Source organism: Bombina bombina, chromosome 1, assembly GCF_027579735.1.
Source record: "Bombina bombina isolate aBomBom1 chromosome 1, aBomBom1.pri, whole genome shotgun sequence".
Lineage (NCBI taxonomy): Eukaryota > Metazoa > Chordata > Amphibia > Anura > Bombinatoridae > Bombina > Bombina bombina.
The window spans coordinates 714,974,397-714,993,880 of NC_069499.1; the positions used below are offsets into that span (position 1 = coordinate 714,974,397).

Below are 19,484 nucleotides of genomic sequence, written 5' to 3' on the forward strand. Positions count from 1 at the left end.
GAGGAGTTGTCGTCCAGTGAGGTGTGTACCCTACATTCTTATATCTCTACACATGCAGTTTTCCCGTAGCATTGCTAATCCTCCATCTGGTGGGGCCTTTTTTCACCAGACGTTACTGCGCAGTTCAGACAGCGGTGTCTGCGGCCTTTAATGCTTTACCTCGCCCTGCTAAGCGCAAGCGAAAGGTTACATATTGCACTCCTTCCCAGAGTACATCAGATAATTTATTGGATTTAACTGAGGGTTATCCAAGGATGAAGTTCTTTCAGTGACTTCAGAGTATGAACATTCTGGGTCGGAGTCTGCTGCCTCTAAACCTCCGGCTGCGGAGGAACCAGACTTTAGTTTAGGAATTTGTGCTTTCTTCTAAAGGAAGTTTTTGTGGAATTCAGAGGTCCCAGAGGCCAAAATGCCTGATGAACCTTTAATTCCTAAATTGGATAGAGTTTGAGGACAGGGTGGTACCTTATCCTTCCCTGCTCCTGTTAGATGGCGAACATTATTATAAATGAATGGGACAGGATTGTATTCCTTTCCCCCTCTTCTCCCTTTAACAAATTGTTTCAACATACAGGATATTTGTTTCAACCGGCACCGGCTTTTGCTGCAGTTACTGGAGAAACTACCTTCAGGCATGACTCCTTATAGGATTGATCGGGGTGGAGGGTCCCCTCGACGTTACTCAGAAAAGATTTATGCTCTTGAGGGTTGTTAATTATTTTATCTGTGCTGCTATTAGACAGTTTATTCGCTTGAAATATGACTTCTAAATCTAGACTACCTTTAAGGGAATGATTTTGTCTGGTCCAGGCCTGGACTCAATTATCTCCATGGTCTCAGGGGGCAAGGGTGCCCTCCTACCGCAAGAGTATATGAACTAATCTAATGGACAATTTTTGTTTTTTTCGTTCTGATAAGCCCCATGTCAGCAGTCCTCCGCTAAGCCAGAGCAAACCAAGAGCTCTTGGAAGCCGGCTCAGTCCTGGAATAAATCTAAGCAGAGCAAGAAGCCCGCCGAGTTGATGTCGGCATGAATGGGCGGTCCCTTGTCCTCTTCTGGATCGTGTAGGGGGCAGTATGTCGCTCTTTTCAGTTGCTTGTTTCAGGGACGTGCAGGATCCATAGGTCCTGGAGGTCATAGCTCAGGGTTACAAGATAGGTTTAAGTCTCAGCCACCCAATGGCAGATTCCTCCTGTCTTCCTGACCAGAAAGGAGGGAAGCCTTTCTGGGGTGTGTACGGGATCTGTCCTCTAGGAGTTATTGTCCCGGTGCCTATCGCAGTGAGAGGTTTGGGATACTATTCAAACCTTTCGTGGTCCCTAAGAAGGAGGGAACTTTCCGTCCGATTCTGGACCTAAAGTGCTTAAGCAGGTTTTTAAATGTCCCCTCGTTTAAGATGGAGACAATAAGGTTCACTCTTCCCCTCGTTTGAGAGGGGTAGTTCATGACCACGATAGATCTGAAGGATGCTCCCTTCACGTACAAATCCTCAAGGACCACTTCCAGTTCCTAAGGTTTGCATTCCTGGACCAGCACTTCCAGTTTATTGCCCTTCCGTTTGGTCTAGCTAAAGAAATTTCTCAAAGAGTGGACCATTCGGAATATCTCCTCTGTCTTCTCCGATCCTATGGATGGCAGATAATCCACAGAAAGTTCTCTTGTATCAAGTAGCAGGGTAGAATTCTCGGGTACTATAATAGTCTCCATAGACATGAGAATATTTCAAACAGACCAGAAATGTTGCAAGCTAGCTTCAACATGTCTTGCCCTCCAGATCTCCTTAAGGCCATCTGTTGCTTGGTGTATGGAGGTGATTGGTCTCATGGTGTCCAGCTTCGACAAAATTTCCTTTGTCAGGTTTCACCTCAGACTGTTTCAACTGCGCATGCTGAACTAGTGGAACAGCGATCATTCAGATCTGTCTCAACAGATTTCTCTGGACAACCAATCGGGAGAATCGCTCTCTTGGTGGTTTTGTCAGGATAACTTGTCCTGAGGGACGTCTGTCTCAAGTCCATCCTAGGTGATTGTGACTACGGTTGCGACCGTTACCACTACTTCCTAGTGTGGTGACTCAAGTCATGCAGGGTTCAGTGATACTGACCGCTGCGCCTTGGCCGCGAAGGATATGGTCCGCGGATCTAGTGGGGATGTCATCATCTCCTCTGTGGAAGTTACCTTGTCGCAGGGATCTGCTGACCAAGGTCTCTTTTTTCATCAGTGTCTAGATTATCTGAGGCTGACTGTGTGGAGATTGAATGCTTAGTCCTAGCCAAGAGAGGGTTTTCTGAGAGAGTTATTTTTACTCTCATTCAAGTTAGTAGGCTGGTTGCTCGTCGCATCTATCATAAGGTGTGGAGGACCTACTTATTCTGTTCTCCAGGATGAACTGGAGAAGGGCTTTTCTGCTGAGTCCCCTGACGGGACAGTTTTCGTCCCTGTATGTGTTACTGCACAAGATGCTTGCAGAGCTTCCAGATGTGGAATCTAAGATTGTGTAGATCCAAGACTCTTCCTTGGAGTTTAAATCGTGTCCTTAAGGTTTTGCAACGGGTTCCGTTGGAGCCTATGCATGAAGTGGACATTAAATTGTTGTCTTGGAAGGTTCCTTTTCTACTGGATATTGCTTCTGCGTGCAGAGTATCTGTGATTGCTGCCTTGCAATGCATCCCTCCTTGTTTGGCTTTTCATGCAGATAAGGCTGTTCTACGAACCAAGTTAGGTTTCTTTCTAAGGTTGTGTCAATTCGCAACATCAATCAAGAGATTGTGGTTCTTTTCTTATGTCCTAATCCTTCTTCATCGAAGGAACGTTTACAATGTATTCTGGATGTAGTTTGTGCCTTGAAGTTCTATCTTCGGGCCACGAAGGAATTTAGACAAACCTCTCTCTGTTTGTTCTCTTTTCCGGGAAGCGTAGGGGTTGGAGGGCCTCTTCAACTTCCTTATCTTTTTCTCTGAGGAGTGTCATCCATTTAGCATAGAAACGGCGGGACATAAGCCTCCTTTGAGGATTACGGCTTATTCTACGAGAGCAGTGGTTTCCTCTTGGGCCTTCAAAAATGAGGCCTCTATGGGTCAGATTTGTAAGCCGGCTATCTGGTTCTCCTTCCATACTTTTTCCAAAATTTTTACAAGTTTCATGTTTTTGCTTCCACTGAAGCAGCCTTCGGCTGTGGTGCCCTCAGATTAGGGTCTGTCTCTCTTTTTTCCCTCCCGTTACCATTCTGTGTACTCTAGAGTTTGGGTATATGTTTCCCACAAGTAAGGAATGCAGCTGTGGACTCTTCCCATATTAAGATGGAAAACATAAATTATGCTTACCTGATAATTTAATTTCCATCTGTATAGGAAGAGTCCACAGCTCTCACCCATGTTCTCCGATGGACGGCCCTAAATTTGAAAATTTTTCTTCTGGCACCTTTTTCACCCTGATATTTCTCCTACTATTCTATGTTCCCTTGGCAGAATGACTGGGGTTATGAGGAAGTGGGGGGATGAGGAAGTGGGGGAGGTATTTAAGCCTTTGGCTGGGGTGTCTTTGCCTCCTCCTGGTGGCCAGGTTCAGTATTTTCCACAAGTAAGGAATGCAGCTGTGGACTCTTCCCATACAGATGGAGATGAAATTATCAGGTAAGCATAATTTATGTTTTTAATCTGGTATTTGTTTTCTCTGGTAGTCAATTTAGTGGTCCCTGTTTCTCTCAAATTATAGTAAACCTGCGTATTTATATTACACAGAATTTTCTTTGACTACACAAAGCTAAAATACATTAAATTAGATTCATGAAAGGAGAAATCTCAAAATATGTACCCTCTTGCTATAAATAAATCATACTAACCACATTTGTTGTTGATCTTTCTATCTTAGCACTAATCGTACGGTTTCTCACAAAGAGGTTTATCGGAGACTACGAAGCAAATACAGGTAATTCTGTCTTGTCCATGGAGAGATTATTATGTTACACAGTCTGAGCTTGCAATATTTCCTATATGTATTTGCAGGTTATTATTATTATTATTATTATTTGAGAAATATGGGAAGTATGTGGCTGAAACCGGCATAGATTTATAAGAGACAAAAAAACAGAAGTCAGAAGATTCTACTCGCTTGGAGGAAAGCACTTCTATCAGTTCTAACAATGCTGACCAGGACCTTAGAGCTGCCCGGCAATCTCACCACCAGCCACACTAACACCACCGCGAGAAGACTGGGATTAACAGTGCACCATCACCGGCTACCAGTGTCCAAACCACTACTGAAGAGTGGTAAAATGTTAAAGTAGCCAAAGCACTGTAGGTGGTAAGAAAAAAACCACAGGAGTGTATAATAAAAAGTTAAAAATTCTTTAATAAAATCTTAAAAGCAACATGTTTCTCAGATACACGCTGTGTCATCAGGCTTCAAAACACTCTGATGAAGCAGCTTGTATCTGAGAAACATGTTGCTTTTAAGATTTTATTAAAGTTTCAACTTTTTATTATACGCTCCTGTGGTTTTAATGTTGCCACCTACAGTGGTTTGGCCACTTTAATATTTTACTGCTCTTGAGTAGTGGTGGCAGTTTAGACACTGGTATCCGGTGATGGTGCACTGTCAGTTCAAGATAATAAAAAAATAGGTTAAAGAATGATCTGATATCTCAAACCCCTATAGCTCCCCCTGAAAAAATAGTGTATCTCCCAAAACCACTATACAGAAAAGTACAAACTGGAACAAAATAGGGTGAGGGAGCGCTAAGAGCAAGGGTAGATAGAGTGTAATCACATACCAATGAAATATGTACCAATGATAAATATGGTCTAAAGAAACAAACTATAATCATAATATGTTGGATTCAATTATTTGCTCTTGATCAATCAGTATACAAACTCTACAAATACATGGTAAAAATATGTGCATAAACATAAAACATGTAAGCATAAAACAAGTTGTGGACACAACAAAGTTATAAAATAGAGCTGAGCGTCTCTTGTACTGAAAAGCCAGAAGAAGTGTCTCTGTTATTTAAAAAGTTCAAAGGAAAAAAAGCGGTCAGTGACTGACACCTTTAATATTCAAAGCGTATCCTTGGAGATTCTTTGACTTTATACCAGCCGGGCTTACCCGGGGAATCTTACTAGACCTTCTAGGTGTGAGGATCCTTCTGAAGTTATTGCCGACTGTTTCTACCGCCAAGTGACTATGTGCTGGGCTATCGGGAGTAGCATCTTCCCTCCATGCAGTCTCAGCGTCTCCCAGTCACCGCAGCTTCTTTTGGCTTTTCAGTAGAAGAGACGCTCAGCTCTTTTTTATAACTTAGTTGTGGCCACAACTTGTTTAATGCTTACATGTTTTATGTTTATGCACACATTTTGACTATGTATTTGTAGAGTTTGTATACTGATTGATCAAGAGTAAATATTTGAATCCAACATATTACGATTATAGTTTGTTTCTTTAGACCATATTTATCATTGGTACATATTTAATTGGTATGAGAATACACTCTATCTACCCTTGCTGTTAGCGCTTCCTCACACTATTTTGTTCCAGTTTGCACTGCCAATTCAAGCCTTCTTGTGGTGGCGTTCCTGTGGCTGGTGGTGAGATTGCTGGGCAGCTCTGGTGTCCTGCTCAGCGTTGTTAGCACTGTTCTAAGTGCTTTCTCACAAATGAGAAGTCACTTCGCATTAGACTATTCATTTTTAATGCACCATAAGGCACCTCCTCTTTCTTGTTTTTTTTTATATATCTGCAGTCGCCTATTGCCTAGGAGAGCAGTCCAGTGAATCTATTCTCCAGCAGATCCATCATCTATTCTGGGACTTTTTGGACTATACATATATTTTTATATTTTTTTTATTTTCTATTGCATGTGTGATTACTTTTTTAAGGCATTTATATTGAATATACGTTATTGACCAATATTTAAAATGTACTCTCTTTTGATATGTAGTGGGTGCCCCCTTGTGTTTCGTTTTATAGATTTATAAGACTACATTTCATTTTCCCTATTTCAGCATTTTAGACAGACAACCAAGAACTTAAAGAGACATGGAAGTTGAAATAAAATTTTCATGATTCAAAAATAGCATGCAAACACTTTCCAGTGTACTTGTATTATCAAATGCCAAGATGTCAAGAGCCGGGTCGCCATCAGAGGGTGACAGGGAGCACTTGTAACAGGGGCCTGGTGGGTCAGGGGGCCCGGCCCCAATGGGACCAGGGCAGCATTAGTGCATTAAAATTATGCCCTGGTTTGGGTCTCTCATTTAGCCCCACTGACCGCCACTGCCAGACGCACCAAATGTTTAGTCAAGTGTGGCTAGGCAAGCTGGGAACTACAAGTCCCAGAATGTAAGAGGCCTGCAAATTGGAGGGGGAGGGTGGGACCTTTGGAGCGAAACACAGAGAAGGCACTCTGAGCTGCAGAACACAGCTGGCATTTCATTAATACAAATTATTTAAAATGTATACATACTGTTATATATATATATATATATATATATATATATATAATTTCAAATTTATACATACTTAAAAATAAATATAAATATATATATATATTATATGGATTATTTAGATTTTTTTACAGTATGTATAATCATATTTCTTAATTTTTTTAAATATTTTATATGTAATATTTCAATAACATAGATTGAAGTTAGCAATTCTTAATGTGTGCTAACCCAACATTGTGTTAGACCTAAAGCACAAACCTTGATGCGCATTACGCATATTTTATATTTTCTTCATAAATGGAAAGAGTCCACAGCTGCATTCATTACTTTTGGGAATTTAGAACCTAGCCACCAGGAGGAGGCAAAGACACCCCAGCCAAAGGCTAAAATACCTCTCCCACTTCCCTCATCCCCAGTCATTCTTTGCCTTTCATCCCAGGAGGTTGGCAAAGATGTCTAAGAAGTTTTCGATAGTCTCTTATGGAGGTTAGTAATCTTCGGCATGGGACTGGATTTTTAAGTAGTCCTGTCAGCCTCTCAGTGAGAGCATGGAGGAAAGTTAGAGTCCAGAGATGCAGGGAGATTCTTTCTGCCAAACCATCTTGACTCATATTAACAGCTCCACAAACAATCAGCGTTGACGAGTTTCGCTGCCTGCTTTCTTCTCTAAAATGTCCATGGCAGAAACAACGCTACTATCTGTCACACTTGAAGGCCCTTGTTCCTGTTCCACGGCGTAGATTCCGGTAAGATTGTTTCATTTTACTTTCGTCATGAATGTATTGTATTTCAGCTGTTTATCCGAGAGGCTACCACCTTGTGGGATTGACACAGGGTCTCAGTGAGGCTCCTTTTGTATCTTGGAATCAAGGGTTAATATCTTCTGAGGGGGGTTATTGAACAGGGGGGGATTAATCATGCTTGTTATGTGATTCTGTCTGCTACTGTGTAGTGATACTTAGGCTCATGGCTATTTTGGAACATACTGGCCTATGTCTAGTGACACAGCCTTTACGGTTGGGCATGCTTTTTCATGGACTGCACGGTTTACCTTGTGACCGGGCGTGGTCACGTTTTGGCTCTCCATTTCCGCATTCCTGAACGTGTGGCAATGGAGAAAATCTGGTCCGCTGGTGTCTGGTTCATAGGAGGTGGTGAGTGCCCCAGCCATTGGGGGTGTAAGGTGCCATTTAGATTTTTTATTCAATATCGCAGTTATGGAGGATTCTGACTTTTTGGAGACGGATGTCTCTGATTCAGATTCTACTTCTTCAAAAGAATATGAATTGACCCAGGTGATACATGCCCATCAGTTATGTTCCGAATGCTGTTTTAGAGTGCTCCGTTCCTCAGGATCAGAGAATTGCTGAGCCATCCACCTCTGGGGATTCTATTTCCCACAAGGCAAGTTCCCTACCACCAACTCTTACTACGCATGCAGGTAACTCAAACGCTGCTTATCCTTTGATGGAGAGTGGCCTGTTCCCACCGGAGGTTATGACACGGTTCCACATGGCCATATCTTAGGCGCTGGCGCATCTGCACCTCCTGGAAGTGTGCTTACGATATTGTCTGTGTTCCGTTAACCGGGCCTCGTCAGGCGTGGGATCGCCTGGTCCAGTTCAGCCCACCGGGGGAGTGACTGCCCCTGAGGCTTCAGGGGGTCAACCTTCGGGACTGGTGTCTTCATTTGTCCTGGCAGAGGTATGATGCACTTTTCGTTATAGATTGGAGCACCTTCGTGTTCTACTGAGACATGTTTTGGCGTTGCTGGAGGATCCCACTCTTAATGGGGCTGGGAATTCTCAGTCTTAATCTTCGAATGGCTTGCATGATTAGACATATGGGGATGAAGTAATTGTCTTATAGTCTTTGTTATTTGAGTATCCTTTCCCAGTTCTGAGCTTGGAAGACTTGGATCCCCATTGGGCTGGTCCTGCGGGTGTGTCCATTCTTCATGGGCGATAACCTATGGGTTGCCTTATCTTTTATTTTAATCCGGTAGGATGGATTTTATTTGGTTTAAAGCTCATGTTGTTGTAATATTTCCTTTGGAAACTTTCTTCTTTGGAATCGTTACTCACGATTTTGTGGGTCTACCGCCACACTGCCCTGAATGAACGATCCTGTTGATCTTGGAAGTTAAGCAGGGCCAGGCCTGGTCAGTACCTGGATGGGAGCCTGCCAGGGAACACCAGGCGCAGGAGTGTCCTTTTAGGACTTGTTCCTTTTGAGGTTCTCTTCCTTCGGGTTGAGACATTCTGGTCTTTGTCCGTTTTTTTTCTGGGGGCTTTGGCCATTTAATTTAGGAAGTGAGGGCCGTGCGGCTTTTTCTACTTCCGGGAGTTAGTCGTCTCCATATCAGGGATGATAGGCTGTGTTATCTCCTTTTCCAAGCTTTTGCTTAAGGGATATTTCTACCAGGGTTCGGGATGCTCTGCATTCTTCTTCCTTGGGTGTAGTCCTCCAGAAGGAAAATCTGAGAGGATTATGGAGACTTGCCTTCTTTATACTCTCTCGTTCAGGTGACTCTGTTCTCTTTATCATTTCCCTTAGTCTTGGACTTCGTGAGCGTTGTTCTTGCCGCCTTTGGGCTCTAGAGGAATTGCGTGACTTTGTTGCGGCTTATCATCTTGTTGGGGAGTGTTAACCTCCTGCTAAGGGTGTTCTCTTCCCTTTGGGCTGGGAATTAGGAGTGAGTCCTGTACTTGTTCTCCGGGTTAGCCCGGTTATTATCCCCTGTGAGATCTGATTTCTTCAAACAGGGTATCTTGTGTTCCCTGGGGGTGACGTTCGTTTTAGGACAATTCTGGGTCCAGGGTTCTTGTCTTGGATGTCTGGAGACTTATGTCCTGCGGTCTGGTTCGGGATGACCCAGTTTTTCTTGGAGACTATGTTATGACATAGGGGCTAGCTCATTGGGCTTGCAAGCAAGAAGGCCAGGGTTCAAATCCACCTTCGGGTACTGGTTGTAAACTTTAAGGCCTGACTTGTCCTTTGGACGGAGTGTGCTCCTTTTCATGGGGAGTTTTTCCTCTGTTGGATCAACAGTGGTGTCTGGATGCTTTTTCATTCGGTCCTTGTTTTGATCAGACTATGGCTTTCATGTCTTGTGGGCATGTGCGCTTTTCTTTATCTGTGCCCTTTGAGGAGGTAGTTTGTCTTCCTTAAGAGCTGGGGTTTCCTCAATATGGAAGGTTTGTTGCCCTGCCCTGTATGTAGGAGGTTGGAACGGGTGGATTTATTTCTGTAAGAGGCAGCAGTCTGCTGCTCTGTGGGTTGCTCCGTTCCAACTGTTGGAAATTGAAAATCTCCATGTAGAGACTGTCAAAGAGAGTTGTGTCAGGTCTTCCTAAGGATTTATTGCACTTTTCTCTGTACCAGGTCCTAGGGGGTTCTCCTTGGGAGTGCCTTATTTTGGGGGGTTTCTATTCCCCCTGTCTATCAGACATGCCTGTCGCTTGGGCTGGTCCGGTGTTTGGAGCAGGATCTGAGATCTGTTGATCTGCTAATTCGTCCACGGATCATTCGAAGTACGGTAAGCCTCTTTGAGGGTTCTGATTTCCTCCACATTCAAGATCTGTGGGAAGGACTGGCGGCTCTTGGTTAGCCTGCTACGTTGTCCACTGGTTAGTGGATGCTTAGCAGACTGAAGGTTGGTGGTTTGGATCCTATCTTCAGCTGCAGTGTGCAGTGTTTTGACTTCAGGTGTATGTTAGCTGTTCACCGTTCTGAGTATGCTGCACAAAGTTTCGTTTTCTGAATATTTAGATATTCTGAGCTACCTTCTTGTGACTTTGGGGACTTTCGTCTTCAGTTGTCTTCTAGAGTGCGGTTGCACTGTGTTTAGAAAAAGATTATCTTCTCTGTTTCAGACTCCCGGTCTTAGCCCGTGGTTTCTGTATTCTGGGGTCTGGGCGTTGCCTCCCCTTGTTTTTATGAGACTGGTTGGGTCTCTGTTAGCTTGACCCGGTTTCTCTGGTTTTTGCTTTGTGTTTTTATTTGGAACTCGTTGTGCCCTGTTTTTTACGGTTTTTCTCTGGAGTTCTTTATGGATGTTTCCTCCTTGTCTTTTCTCCTTTGTGGGAGAATACGGTAGTTTGTTCCCTTTCTCTAGTAAGGGGTGTGTTGTTTGGAGACCGACTACTGGGCGACGGTGTCCCCTGGAGGCTTGTTGGCTCAGTCGAGTCTAGTTCCTGCGGTCTCTTGCAAGGCTTGTGGAATATCTGCGGGTCAGTGTCCTTGGGCTTTTTCTTTTTTTTTCAGTGTTTTTCTCGGCTTCGGATGAAGTGGGATTTTGTTGGGATGGGGTTTTCAGGCCTGGTGCCCTCAGAATGGGCCGCCTCTTGTACCATCCCGTTTTAACATTCAGTGTCCTCTATGGCTTGTGTATTGTTTCCCAAAAGTAATGAATGCAGCTGTGGACTCTTTTCATTTATGAAGAAAAACTTAAATTATGCTTACCTGATTATTTTCTTTTCTAAAGATGGAAAGAGTCCACAGCTCCCCGCCTGTATTTTTTCTGTGGGGCATCTGTTATTTTTGTTCTTCTGGCACCTTTTCACCCTGATGTTTTTTTCTACTGTTCCTTGTTCCTCAGCAGAATGACTGGGGGATGAGGGAAGTGGAAGAGGTATTTAAAGGGACAGTCTAGTCAAAATTAAACTTTCATGATTCAGATAGGGCATGCAATTTTAAACAACTTTCCAATTTACTTCTATTATCTAATTTGCTCAATTCTTTAGATATCCTTTGTTGAAGAAATAGCAATGCACATGTGTGAGCCAATCACACAAGGCCTCTATGTGCAGCAACCAATCAGCAGCTACTGAGCATATCTAGATATACTTTTCAGCAAATGATATCAAGAAAATGAAGCACATTAGATAATAGAAGTAAATTAGAAAGGGGTTTAAAATTACACGCTCTTTCTAAATCACGAAAGAAAAAAATTGGGTTTCATGTCCCTTTAAGCCTTTGGTGTCTTTGCCTCCTCCTGGTGGCCAGGTTCTGAATTCCCAAAAGTAATAAATGCAGCTGTGGACTCTGAAGAAAAGGAAATGATCAGGTAAGCATAATTTAAGTTTTATTTGATCTTCACATAGAAAAAAAAACATTTTTTATTATTAAATATATATTTCTATATATATCTGATAAAGTTAATGTAAAATACATATATATAGGAATATATATACAGTATATATATATATATACAGTATATCACAAAAGTGAGTACACCCCTCACATTTTTGTAACTATTTTATTTTATCTTTTCATGTGACAACACTGAAGAAATGACACTTTGCTACAATGTAAAGTAGTGAGTGTACAGCCTGTATAACAGTGTAAATTTGCTGTCTCCTCAAAATAACTCAACACAGTGGAAATGTCCAAATTGGGCCCAATTAGCTATTTTTCCTCCCCAGTGTCATGTGACTCGTTAGTGTTACAAGGTCTCAGGTGTGAATGGGGAGCAGGTGTGTTAAATTTGGTATTATCGCTCTCACACTCTCTCATACTGGTCACTGGAAGTTCAACATGGCACCTCATGGCAAAGAACTCTCTGAGGATCTGAAAAAAGAATTGTTGCTCGACATAAAGATGGCCTAGGCTATAAGAAGATTGCCAGACCATGAAACGGAGCTGCAGCACGATGGGCAAGACCATACAGCGGTTTCACAGGACAGGTTCCATTCAGAACAGGCCTCACCATGGTCGACCAAAAAAGTTGAGGGCACATGCTCAGCGTCATATCCAGAGGTTGTCTTTTGGAAATAGACGTATGAGTGCTTTCAGCATTGCTGCAGAGGTTGAAGGGGTGGGGGGTCAGCCTGTCAGTGCTCAGACCATACGCTGCACACTGCATCAAATTGGTCTGCATGGCTGTCTTCCCAGAAGGAAGCCTCTTCTAAAGATGATGCACAAGAAAGCCCGCAAACAGTATGCTAAAGACAAGCAGACTAAGGACATGGATTACTGGAACCATGTCCTGTGGTCCGATGAGACCAAGACAAACTTATTTGGTTCAGATGGTGTCAAGCGTGTGTGGCGGCAACCAGGTGAGGAGTACAAACACAAGTGTGTCATGCCTACAGTCAAGCATGGTGGTGGGAGTGTCATGGTCTGGGCCTGAATGAGTGCTGCCGGCACTGGGGAGCTACAGTTCATTGAGGGAACCGTGAATGCCAACAGGTACTGTAATATATTGAAGCAGAGTATGATCCCCTCCCTTCGGAGACTGGGCCGCAGAGCAGTATTCCAACATGATAACGACCCCAAACACACTTCCAAGACGACCACTGCCTTGCTAGAGAAGCTGAGGGTAAAGGTGATGGACTGGCCAAGCATGTCTCCAGACCTAAACCCTATTGAGCATCTGTGTGGCATCCTCAAATGGAAGGTGGGGGAGCGCAAGGTTTCTAACATCCACCAGCTCCGTGATGTTGTCATGGAGGAGTGGAAGAGAACTCCAGTGGCAACTTGTGAAGCTCTGGTAAACTCCATGCCCAAGAGGGTTAAGGCAGTGCTAAAAAATATTGGTGGCCACACAAAATATTGACACTTTGGGCCCAATTTGGACATTTCCACTTAGGGGTGTACTCACTTTTGTTGCCAACGGTTTAGACATTAATGGATGTGTGTTGAGTTATTTTGAGGGGACAGCAAATTTACACTGTTATACAGGCTGTACACTCACTACTTTACATTGTAGCAAAGTGTCATTTCTTCAGTGTTGTTACATGAAAATATATAATAAAATATTTACAAAAATGTGAGGGGTGTACTCAGTTTTGTGAGAAACTGTGTGTATATATATATATATATATATATATATATACATACACATGCACTATGCACTTTGCTCTTCATTGACTTCTATGGGGAGAATACATTAATTTGGCGCAATATTTGGTTAGCGCGTGTCAGATTTCGCTCCCTCACAAACTTATTACTTGTAATACGCGCACAACCCTGCGTGCGCAAGAAACTTACTTTTATTATAGTTTATACACAAGTATGCCACAATTATATGTGCTAAGTTGAGTGTTCTATACACAAGTATGCCACAATGAAATTAGCCTGATAAACTGTGCATCTAAAGTTAGATGCAGAAATATGGTAATGAATATTACTTCCCTCATTATATTTGTGTTTCTAATGTAAGTGGCACAATATTAAAAAACTATATGTGCCTTGTGTGTGTGTTTTCTCTAAAATTTGCTTCCCTTTGTGATTTTTCCAAGGATTTGCTGCATTTGCAATCAGTAAAACTGGATTTTAAAATGATGGTAAACAAACGCTAGGATTTACCATCATTAAAAATCAGGGGAGTTTCATTCATCAACCTTGTAAAAAAGGGTGCTAATCTCACTCTTTCTGTGCTGTTGCACAGCGCTAAATTCAGCAGCTCCGGCCGCCCGCGGCACAACGATCTTCTACCAGTGAGGTGCCGCTTGCTCCTCTGAACCAATAGCGCATGCAATTTTAGGCAACTTTCTAATTTACTTCTATTATCAATTTTTCTTCATTCCCTTGCCATCTTTATTTGAAAAATAAGGCATCTAAGCTAAGGAGCCAGCCAATTTTTGGTTCAGAACCCTGGACAGCACTTTTTTTTATTGGTGGGTGAATTTATCCACTAATCAGCAAGAACAACCCAGGTTGTGAACCAAAAATGGGCCGGCTTCTAAACTTATATTCTTGCTTTTCAAATAAAGATATCAAGAGAATGAAGAAATATTGATAATAGGAGAAAATTAGAAAGTTGCTTAAATTTGCATGCTCTATCTGAATCATGAAAGAAAAAAAATGGGTTTAGTGTCCCTTTAAACTCCACTTGATTTTTAGTTATTGAAAAATCCTAGTGTTTGCTAAACGCTTGGATTTACCATCACTTTAAAATAAATTCCTGAAAACAGAGACATTTATCTGATACAAATTTGTTACATTCTGGAATATGCACAATTGGCAATATTTTTTAAAACTTTTTTAAATTTACATGTTGCTAAAATATATGCCTGTAGAGGTACATGTTAGAAAAAGGTTGAAAAACATTTACTGTACTCTATACTTTGGAGCAGTGTCATACGGAAATATTTGCATTTGTTCAATATTATTTAAAAATGAGGATTGTAATTCTACCTTTATATTGAGATGTTATAGCAAGCTTCCTTGGGGCTAGACACAAAGCATATAACTAAAATAGAACCACTGTGAGATGAGCCTTTAAATATAATCCTACTCCCTATATTAGCCTCCCATCATGATAAATCCTTCCCTTTAAATGATTCCTCACATTGTTATATAAACCTCACTACATCTAAATACACCCAATGGAATCTCCCACCACAAGTGATCACCTAAAATTGAAGTCATCCATATACAATCCTCTTTTCCATTTCCACATCATCTAACCCCAAATTCCTCCCCAAAATTATTATTTTTACTAGATAAGCACTGCAAGTGCATCCTTGGAGTGGTCTAATAACATTTAGAGATTTCCTCCAGTAGGAAATTGTAGTCAATCCTGAGTGCATGAGTGTGGCTGACTTGCTGATATTTATAGTGACAAGGATATGCCTGTGCGGTGGTTGTGTCACACTAAATAGTGGCCTGCTTTGGATCAGAGCAGCTGATTTTGTGTTTAGCAGGAGTGCTGGAGTGAGGATTGATGCATGTAACACTTGTAAGCTGGTTCTTGTTTTTGAGGTCCATTAGATGTTCTTTAACAAGCAAGCATAGAAATTCTCAGAAAGAATGCTGTGTTTCTAATTATTTTAATGTGATTATTAATCTAAACTAGATGACAAAAAATGATTTAAACAATATTCTGGTTACACTACAGGGGCATTATATTCGAGGAAAGTCACAATCGATGGGGAACAGATTTCTCTCCAAGTGCAGGACACCCCCTTTGTCTTGATGGAGGTAAGACATGTCATTGCAGATAATGCTCTACAATGTAGCACAGTTGATCTGTGGGTATTTAGAACCCTGTGTGGTAAAAAAAAGATTAATCAGACTATTCAAAATTACTACTATTCTTTTAACACTTATTGGTCCAACAAAAGTGTCTAAATCAGATATGTGTGTGAGAGAGTTGATTAAAGGGGCAGTACATACTTTGTGCCTCTAATAAAGTTGAATTATTTGTAAAACAAATCTTGCAATATACTTGTATTATTAATTTGGCCTCCTTTCCTGTAATTAAAGTCTGAAAAGTATGGGTTTTCTAGTTCTGCATGCTGGATACTTTACAAGCCAATGGGGGTGGCTAGCCTTGTCTACTCCAGTAACAAGTCCGGATTGACTCCTTCATATACAGCAAGTGGTGAGAGGAGTTTGGCTATTAAAAGTAGTTGTAGTAAACAAGATGTTAATGCATTCAAAACGATTCCACATTCGCCTAGTAGGTTAATTTATTTAAGACTGCAGATAGGTAGGTCGCGGCATAGACAAGAGAAGCCGCGTAGTTAGACCTCCTGAGATAGAAGGGTCATTATGGGGGTGGGGGGGGGAGGTGGGAAATTGAATGCGTTGAATAGGGTGTGCAATCAGGGTCTTTTCGGGCTTATTTATTAGTATAGGAGATACTTAGGGAAGTATGATAACAAGATAAACAGCAAATATCAGTGGGTAGTTCAAGGGTTAGTGATATATCAATCAGGCACTGTGCCTAATACTGGAGAGCTATCAAGTCCATACTCAATAGAATAACATAGCTAAACGAGCTGAATCCGAATGTAGTGTAAAATAATTAAAGTTGTAATGCAGGTCCAGCCTACATCACAAAATGGAGCTATGCGCCACACTTTATCTATGTCTTTCTTAGCAGGGTATGAATTTGCACTCTTTGCCTCAGGACAGGATGATGCAACACTCAGTGAGATACCCTTTTTAAGCAGCTGCGAATATGATATGTTTAGTGTTTAGCCATTAAGTGCGCTATACAAGCGCCATAAGTAGCCCATTTAGATTAAAATATGGGAGACAACATGGGTATGCGAACTGTGGGTGTAGGCAAAGGTGGAGTGTGGGAATCAGGATGAGATCCTTATAGTACAAAACGTCTCTAATTATGAAAGACTGCTCCTAAGTTATCAGCTGAACCCCATAGCTTGAGGGACTGCGGTACAAATTAGATACTAGTACCAGAGAAATAGTAGTATTATAAGAAATGGAGCAAGACAATTGAGTTTGATATGATAGCTATAATGCTGTATATAGTAAATGTAAGGGCGCCGCCTCGGCCGCTGGCTACGCCTATGCTATAGGGAAATAGGACTCAATATTCAAAGAATATAAAAGCAGAACGATATCAGCTGTATAAGATAAATAGGCAAGTGTGTCATTTGCTTAATGAGCTTAATCTAATTCTCACACAAGAGCAACACTATTGTAATACATTTCCTACAAACTAAGCTTATCTAAACTATCCCTATAATCTCATAAACTAGAAAATCTCACTTTATATGGGGACATCATACAGCTCAGGGACCTCAGCATATGTTATCCTTAGGCGCAGTGAGGAAAGATGTGTAAAAGGGTTATATGGGAGCTTACATAGGTGGGTATATTAGTTTGCAGATAGATAATCAAGCATATGTGACAAGAAAGAAATACATACCTCAGTATGTCAGATACAGTATGTAAAAGACATTATATGCAAAATGAAAAAATAATTTAAAACATATGTGAACTGATAACATTTTCATCAATTTAACCTGGATTTCTCCAGTCAGGGCTTCAGGACTAACAGTAAATATAGGCAAGCTCAAACAGTCACTAGGGCTTGCAAGGTTTTCAGCAAACATAAAGACATTTGAAACTATAACAACAGCACCGACAATGAGCTTAGATGTCAAGATATATAGTGCATTAATAACATAAGGCTTATGCCACAAAGTTCGACGAAGGAAAGTCTGGAATGTTCAGAGAGTTTGTCTCCAGCTTACTATGGTAGACACTATTACTTTACCCAATGCCTGCTGCATAGAGACAGCTAGATGAGCGCTGCAAGTGTGGCCATGCTTGTAAATCTCCAGCAGGGACCCTATCAGGAACAATTGCGCCATTCCCTTCAGTAGTTAAGTTGCGGTAGTCGCAGCATAGATGTAAATCCCAGGCCCTGAGTTCTGCTAGCTGTATAGTGTCCGCTCCGGACAATCCATTCAGTTTGAAGGAGTGCCGGTAAGGTACCTGGTAGCCAGAATTCGGGCGCGATTCCTGCACCCACAGCCAAGCGTTAGCGCACTGAAGTATGTTTACCTGTGATGTTACTCCATGCCTATCACTAGGTATGTCCAAGCGCAAGCCACTTAACGCAGCCTTTGGTTCCCATTTTTCCTCAGGGATGGTGGGATGCCACCTCTGTATCGCAGCCCAATGCATGCTGCGTAGGTCCTATTAGTAAAAATGGCGCCTGTCGGGGATTCGCTGTTTTCTCTGTAACGCTACAGTCCTCCTCATGTAGAGCTAGGGTAGATAAGAAGGCGGTATGCGTAGAAATAGGGGTGAAAGCCTCTTCAATTGCATCTAGTAAGGTTTGATTATGATGCTCTAGCAAGTCCTTTATTTGACTTAGGAGAAGTGCAGCCATGTTTTCTATGTCCCCGCTTTAGGCCAGGCTTCACGTAGCGTATCTGAGAAGGTAAGATCAGAATAATATCCTCAATGCAGTGTTCACCTCATCTCCCGTGGCTTGGGATAGCTGGCAGTTGCGTTAGATGTGAGAACATTAGATTATAAGAAGCTTAGGCACATCATGCATAAGTTAGGCTTTGTATTCATAATGGAAAGCCAGAAGCTTCATAAAAACACGTCCGGCCATGTTAACAGCTGGCTCCGCCCCTCCTTCTTTCCTGTTTTTGAGGAAAGGTTAGGGCTATATGGAAAGCCTCAAAGGGCTGAATGCAGTCCCTGGATGACACCTGCTCATGGCAGGTCTATAAAATCTATCAGTACGGGTCATTCCTGAAATGCGTCAGATTGGGAGTCCGGCTGTATTGCTTGTATTTGTATGCTGTCACCCACGCTGTGTGCTTTTTTAACTTGTGGAATAAACTGTTTGCATGAAGATTGAGCCGGTCGGGGTTTTTCTGTTCTTGTTTAGGTCTATAAAAAGCCATAACTGAAGGATAACTCTGCTTGAACACAGGTGGTTGACCAGTGAGCCATTGTGATTATGTTGCCTGTGCTAAAGTATAAAAATGGCGACTGTTAAAGGGACGTTAAACAACATATACATGTTCAATATAATGATGTATTCTAAACAAATAAATATTGAAGAAATAATTGCAATGTTTTAGTCTACATAACGTAATAGGCACAGCCATATTGTAACTTAGGTTTCACTGAGATTTAAAGGCCCATTATTTTATGTATGTTGCTGAGGACAGTTATAAATGATAAAATAATAATCTCACAATTTTGAATGCCCCATTAACAATACTTGAGGGTTGCAGATTTCAGTCTGAGCTCTGCTCTACACTGAACATAAGAATGTGAATCTATGCTATATGGTGAAGGAACTTGACCTTCACACCTATATGAGCTTGTTGGACATTCCAATCCAAAACTCTTTGTGGCCACACTTCTGGGAAGGCTTCTTCCACAAGTATTTGGAGTGTGTCTGTGCAAATTCAAGCAAAAAAACATTTGTGAGGTCAGGCACTGATGTTGAACGATAAGGTCTAGCATGCAATTGGTGTTCCAATTCAGTCCCAAATGTGTTAAGTGGGGTTGAGGTCAGGGCTCTGTATAAGCCACTTGAGTTCCTCCATAAACAGAAACATCGACAATAGTCTGGAAACTGCACTATAGAGCAGCAGGGCTCGGGAGAGGCTGACTAAACCCAAAAGCACAATTTTAAACAATACAATTCCTCCAACTGCCGTATATAAAAAGAGAGCTTTATTAACTTCACAATAGCTGAGTGTTTGTGGACCCTATGTGGAGTTAATAAAGGTCTGTTTTTATATACAACAGCTGGAGGACTTGTATTGTTTACTTGAGTTCCTCCACACCAAACTTGACAAACC

The 19,484-nt window shown here is 41.8% G+C and overlaps 1 protein-coding gene across 1 annotated transcript in view; it reads left to right on the forward strand.

Moving 5' to 3' along the window:
• LOC128645896 (ras-like protein family member 11A-like) overlaps positions 1-19,484 on the forward strand; it is a 118,822-nt gene that overhangs the window by 21,653 nt on the left and 77,685 nt on the right. Inside the window, exons 2-3 of the mRNA XM_053699211.1 lie at positions 3,872-3,928; positions 15,290-15,372. Coding sequence (XP_053555186.1) covers positions 3,872-3,928; positions 15,290-15,372 — 140 coding nt within the window. The remainder of the gene's footprint in view (positions 1-3,871; positions 3,929-15,289; positions 15,373-19,484) is intronic.